Source organism: Orbicella faveolata, unplaced genomic scaffold (genome assembly GCF_042242905.1).
Source record: "Orbicella faveolata isolate gen_17 unplaced genomic scaffold, um_ofav_v1 contig_48, whole genome shotgun sequence".
NCBI classification, from domain to species: Eukaryota; Metazoa; Cnidaria; class Anthozoa; order Scleractinia; family Merulinidae; genus Orbicella; species Orbicella faveolata.
The window spans coordinates 4,646,808-4,652,856 of NW_028301578.1; the positions used below are offsets into that span (position 1 = coordinate 4,646,808).

The 6,049-nt window shown below is 39.8% G+C and overlaps 1 protein-coding gene across 1 annotated transcript; it reads right to left on the reverse strand.

Annotated features, from left to right (window-relative positions):
• Positions 1-1,570: 1,570 nt before the first annotated feature.
• LOC110054788 (lithostathine-like) lies at positions 1,571-2,771 on the reverse strand. Its single transcript, XM_089281484.1, has 3 exons — positions 2,615-2,771; positions 2,084-2,143; positions 1,571-1,785 (listed from the first exon to the last, which is right to left on the reverse strand). Exons 1-3 carry the CDS (start codon positions 2,769-2,771, stop codon positions 1,571-1,573), a joined length of 432 nt encoding a protein of 143 aa, XP_089137610.1.
• Positions 2,772-6,049: the final 3,278 nt, after the last annotated feature.

Here is a 6,049-nt window from a genome sequence, read left to right on the forward strand (position 1 = left end):
CGAGTAATACGTCCTGCCAAACAACATGAAGAGACAACATCGAGACAATGAAGACGATACGCCATCTGCCTACCGGGGGGAGGGGGGGGGGGGAGCTATGTCTTTTCCTTTTCTGGTTCAATTCACAAATGACTTCTACAAACAGCGGAATAGTGAAGTTCTTCAATGTTTGATTTATCATCGCAACCGCCATTACGTGAAGATGTTAACAGAACGAATAGTGGCTCAGTGTATAAAACATTTACAGGCAGGGCTGATATTCAACGATAGATACACTCATTTTTAAAAGAATACATTTTATGAGAATATCGAGGCTGAAATGTGCGAATACTTCAGGAATAAACCCGACGCTCAGATTTTGAAAAGAATATAAGTTTGTGTATTGAAAACCCAGCCAAAAAGCAACAAAAATAGCACTGGACGTATGTTCAGTGCTAATAACATTTCTCCAATAAGTTCTGTGTATGTTGTCAGGCTTTCTTGCCTGCAGTCTGTGCCAAGATTACTTCAACACCATCGAAGTCGATAAAACGGAAATGTCATAGAATAAATAAATAAGAATATTCACGAGAATATTCTCAGCCTAAAATCGGCAGAAAAATAAGAATAAATGTTCAGCCGGGGAAAAACAATTATTCCTGTAAAAAAAAGAGTGTAGAGCATTAGATAATCAAATTTCTAACGATAAATAACGCCTGAGATATGGCGAAGAGCTAAAATCCTTATTTAAAAACATCAAACATTTCGGGCTTGCCATTAATATATTCATCAGCACTTGGATAACTGGCGGTGTGCCACAAGAGTAGAATTGAATACAGTTCTGTGTTTTTCACGCGCGCGCGCTCCTTGATGAAAGTGAAATTCAGAATTGAAGCCGCTTGACTGCAGGGAGCTCCTAAGCAGGAAATTAAGACACATCTCAGCCCTTTACTCTGCTTAATTCAAAACTTTAAGGTAGCTTGGAAAAAATCCAGGTTCTTACTGTTTACATGTAAGTGGGTGTTAACTGTACCAGGTGAAAGTCCCCTGGTAGCGATGAAACAATTTTTCCCCGGATATTCCCCCAGTATGGCCGTCGCGTTTAGTTAAAGATAAGATATATTAAAAATTTATCAGTGAATTTTCCAGTAACGTCTGCTGTGTGAAAATAACAAAACAAGAACGAATTCCTGGTAACATTTTTATTTATTTTCAAGCCGGTACTTAATATCTTCTACAACCCGTCATTTGCAAACGATTATTTTTGTACTGAATACATTCTAAATAACATCCTAGACTTATAAGACTTCCCTTTACTAAACCCAACCATCTTCGGCCTTGATATCGTCAAGGTTATTTGCCATGCCAACTACGCCAACTTCTTGCAGACGATTCCGCAGGGATGTTTTGAGTCTGCAGAGCAAGGGATGTCGTTCCAGCGACCAGATGCTCTGTCAGGAAGGTTAAGACTGTTTGCCCGGGCAGTGTACATCTGAGTGCATGGCTCAAACGAAAACCCATTCGGTTCACCGCTGGCCCAGTTCTTGTAGACTGGAATCGAGCCATCGGACCAGAAGTAGTCTTGTCCGTTTTAGTCCCAACTCATCCCGATCCAAACCTGTTTCACTGATGCAGATTGATCTCTGACGAGATTCAGGACAAACTCGTTTTCTTCTTGGCTGTTGATCTTCACCAGTTCCCCACCCAGGGAACGGCAGTACGCGAGAGCCTGGGACCAAGGCTTGAAGGAACTGCTCACCAGGTAACAGTAATCTTCAAAGTCTTCCCAACCGCTGGGACAGCGGACTAGAAACGAGAAGAAATGTTTTTTCAGACTTGTCGTTTGGGTCAGATTGGCGTAACAAGATTCTGCCGGTTCGCTGACATGGGTGTAGTGGGTGTAAGAGGTAGTAAGAGGTGTTGGGTTCCTGTTCGTTGCGTCAGCTTCAGTAGGTCGGTAGCAGTTCTACAACAGTTCTTTTCAGAAGTACCCTCACCCGGATGATCACACTATACGAACTACTGATACTTCTGGGTTGAAACCATTTACTACATTGGTCTCTCGAAGAAAATGTTTGTATACAGTATAAATATTTCAACCTACCGATGTTTTCTTCCATGTTTTCCAGCACTCCTGGTTCCTGCTGAACTTGATTCGGTAAAGCTGAAAGAACAACGGGGAAAATTCACTTTTGAGCGATTTGGCTCTCGAGTCTTTCTCTGTTGGAATTTTACCTCAATTTCGTCGACGACCACGTCGAAAATTCGTAAACCTGTCGTACAGTAGATCCGATATATTGGCATTCAAATTAATAAGCACTCTAAGGTAGTTTGATTGATTTGATAAAGCTGCAGAAATCATTTTGCCAGAGAGATACAGTTCTCGAGAGCCTGTGAGCAAGCTCTCTGGGCAGCTCTTACCCCTGCAGTAGAAGCTGCCCAGAGAGCTTGTTTTCTAGCAGGCTATTCTCGAAAAACAAACTTATTTCTTGGGTCCTTTGAGAGTTAAGTGAGAAATTGTCTAATATTTTCACATCGCAACAGTCTTCATCATCTACGTGTAGAAAGAATTCGCGCAATACCCTTCTTCAAATTTTGTTCCTGATTGTTTTTGTAAATCGGCAAATGAACATACCTAAAGCACAGCGTCCCATGGCAAACAGAGCCATAATATGAAGTGGTAGAAATGCAAGCATCTTCGTGTTGACAATATCCAGCGTTCGTCTGGCTGTTTCGAGGGCAAGATGAGTTATGAAGCGCACTAATTGCAAAGTTCTGTATTTAATAGACATTCTGTACATTTTAGCTATAATTTCATATTGACATGTCCACACTTAATTAACTGCATTTGTTTTAGAGGTTGATTGTTTTTATCATATTACCAAACAAACAAAAATGGTTATATGCGCTTAGCAGCCCCCTTCACCAAGCAGCATTTGGTTTTTCGATATAACCAATTTTTGCGCCTCGCGGCTGTCGGTTATTGTAGCGTGGTGAACAACAATTTCCGGTATGAACCCTGGGAAACAAACGCGAGAAGACTGGGAAGAAGGTATGAGCGAAAGCTTAGTCACTTCCGATTCGGTCCCGTTCTTCTCGCGGCATTATTACTTTCTTTTATTGAAAAGAAAAATCAGCTTTGCAGTTTGCTAACTTTTTGGATTAAGCTTAATTTAAACACTATCTGAGAAAAGGTTACTTGGCACTGGACTAATAAACCAAGATTGCACAATGGGGCACTCTCTTGAAAAAGTTACTGCTATTTCCACTAAAAGTTGTTTCAGATTCCAGTTTATATAATATTAAAATATGATACTATCTCTTTGAAAATTGCAATCCACAATTATTCACTGACACTGAGGTGCATAATTGTAATAGTATACACTGCACAGGCTAGATAACTAAAGGACCAAAAAATTACTCTATTTTCGACAATAAAGCGAAAACTGGTCGGAAATTGTAAAATCTCGGAGGTGAATAACACTTTGTTAATAACCTCCGAATTAATCGATCAGAGCGCATAAACAGCAATATTAACCTGTTTGGTACATACTAATAGTGAGTATCAAAATTTGAAAGTAACTGTATCCTGTTTCAAATTGTCAATAAAATTCACGACTTGATCTGTGACAGCAGACAGCTGTGAACACAGATTCCAATGGCACTTAACGAAAACTATGAAAAAATTATCCAAAAAGTGCACTTTCGCAATATGCAATTACAATTTTCACAAGCATAATTCGACGTACTCCGAATCGCTCGCTGACAAACAATTTTAGCAACAGAAAAGGTTAAGAGGTAATTGCTGCGGAGCGAGCGTAGCGAGCGAGCAGCAACATAATCAGGATTTAAGAAGAATATATAGAACGGGGTACGAATTCTCGAATTCATCACTTTTTACCAGAATGCATTGCAGTTAACCAGACTGCACTGCGCCACTTTTACTGGAGTGCATTGCCCCACGAACAACACGAGGATGTCATACTCGTCGAGCCGTCGTCCTTTTTCGCGTGGATTCCACTGAGAAAGTTTGCTCTGATTTACCTGTAAAGCGATGTGAAGGAGATCGTGCTTGACTTTCACAACTCTTGCTATGCAGTATGTGAAAGTTTGTAAATCTGGACGATTAATTGTGACATCTTAATCTTAGTATGTCATTTCTTAGCAGTCTCGCCTCCTTCGCCGAATTCTTAACTGAAGAGAAATCGTCGTTACTAAAGCCTGTAGAATAATTAAAACAAACGAAAACCGTGGAATACGCTGATTTCATAAATGCTGCAATCTATTCCTTTTCATCGAAACATGAATTTAAGCTAAAGCTTGAGCATTTTCACACATCGCGGTGGACACGTTCTCGACACAGTCTGTGTGTTCTTCTGTCGAGTTCTAGAGATATTTAATGCGTGCCAGTACAGAATTTATAAGTTAGATTTCTGCTCCTACAATTTCCACATCTTTCGGTTTTCGCGATCTGGTAAAGGAGAGGCTGATGTGTATCGTTTTATGTCCAAACATACTTGAGATCACAATGTGCCTTTTTGTCTCGATCCTTTGTCACACCTCGCCATCGATACGTCATCATGCATGAAGTTGATGCATACAACGACAGATTTTAAGTGACACCACGATTTGACACTACTTTGAGAAATAACAGTTAATGTAAGTCTTGGAACGCGCAGGTAAATGAATCACGGCGTTAAATATGTCACTATCAACAGAATGTGCCGCAGCATTACTATCTTTTAGATACCCTGGTTAGGTTAACTGACCGACAATCCATTTCTAGTGATAAGTTAATAAAGATGGTGAATTTTAAACTCGGTAATGAAGTGTGAAGATGAATTAATCAACATGACTCGAGCGTGGGACAAAGAAAAATTCTGAGTCCCCGACAGGAATCGAACCCATGACCTCCCGAACACCGGGCGGGGACTCAGAATTTTTCTTTGCCCACGCTCGTGTCATGTTGATTAATTCATCTTCACATTTCATTACCGAGCTTAAAATTCACCATCTTTATTAACTTATCACACGATGACTTCTATAGTGTTGATCCTAGCAGTATGCAGGACACCTGTCATATATGAACTCAGTTAAATGACCTCGCTCTCCATGAGTTCTCGTAACTCAGTGGATAGAGCGCCCGTCCGGTGTTTGGGAGGTCATGGGTTCGATTCCTGTCGGGGACTCAGAATTTTTCTTTGTCCCACGCTCGTTTCATGTTGATTAATTCATCTTCACACTTCACAATCCATTTCTAACTTTCCAAGAAATTGAATAGCGAAGCGCGCGAGTGACGTCATAATTCGGACAAACAAAACGGAATGGTGGAAGATTTGACACTTTTTCAAGCGCGTAAGCAAGTGTTCCTAAAACAATTTTTAAAACGAAAATTCGGCGTTCCTTTTCCTCCTATTTCTCTCAGAACACGCTTATGTTGTCTGACTCTCGAGGGGTTCCAATAATTTGCATTCTATTTTTAGACTTCGCGCGCTTCGTTATTGCTAAAGTAAATCCATAGAGTAAAGTGAAGCCATGGGGCGTGCTAAGATGAAGTGTTTGAATAATAATTTTGATTAAATAAACAGAACCGCGGGATTTTGCGTTGACTAAATTTTCACATTTTCTTCCTTATTTTATCCAACCTCGATCAAGAGCCAGGCCGGCCGAATAATGTTCAAAGTCATTTTCTGTATCTAATTCTGGTCAAGTTTCTTTTCTCGTTGGACACTTCCTTGGACTGGAGTTTTTAATTTACTTTATTTTGTTACGTTGCTGAAGCACTTGACCGATTTCTAGTCTTTTATAAATCTCAAATAGCTTTGATTTTTAGCTGTACCTAACACGTATTTATTTTATTTTACTATATTCCTTTTTTTTTTTTTCGGAAATTGTCGTTCCTGTTGTGTAATTTTAGATGGTGACTCGGCAATCCTAGTTCTAACTGCCCTATGGGGTTCCTTGCTTAAACATTTTTTTTTTTGCAAGAACAGCTGATTTTGGACTCAAGGCTGAACAGAGATTGGGATTTTCTTGTTTTTTTGTGTTTTTTTCTTTTTTTTTTTTTACA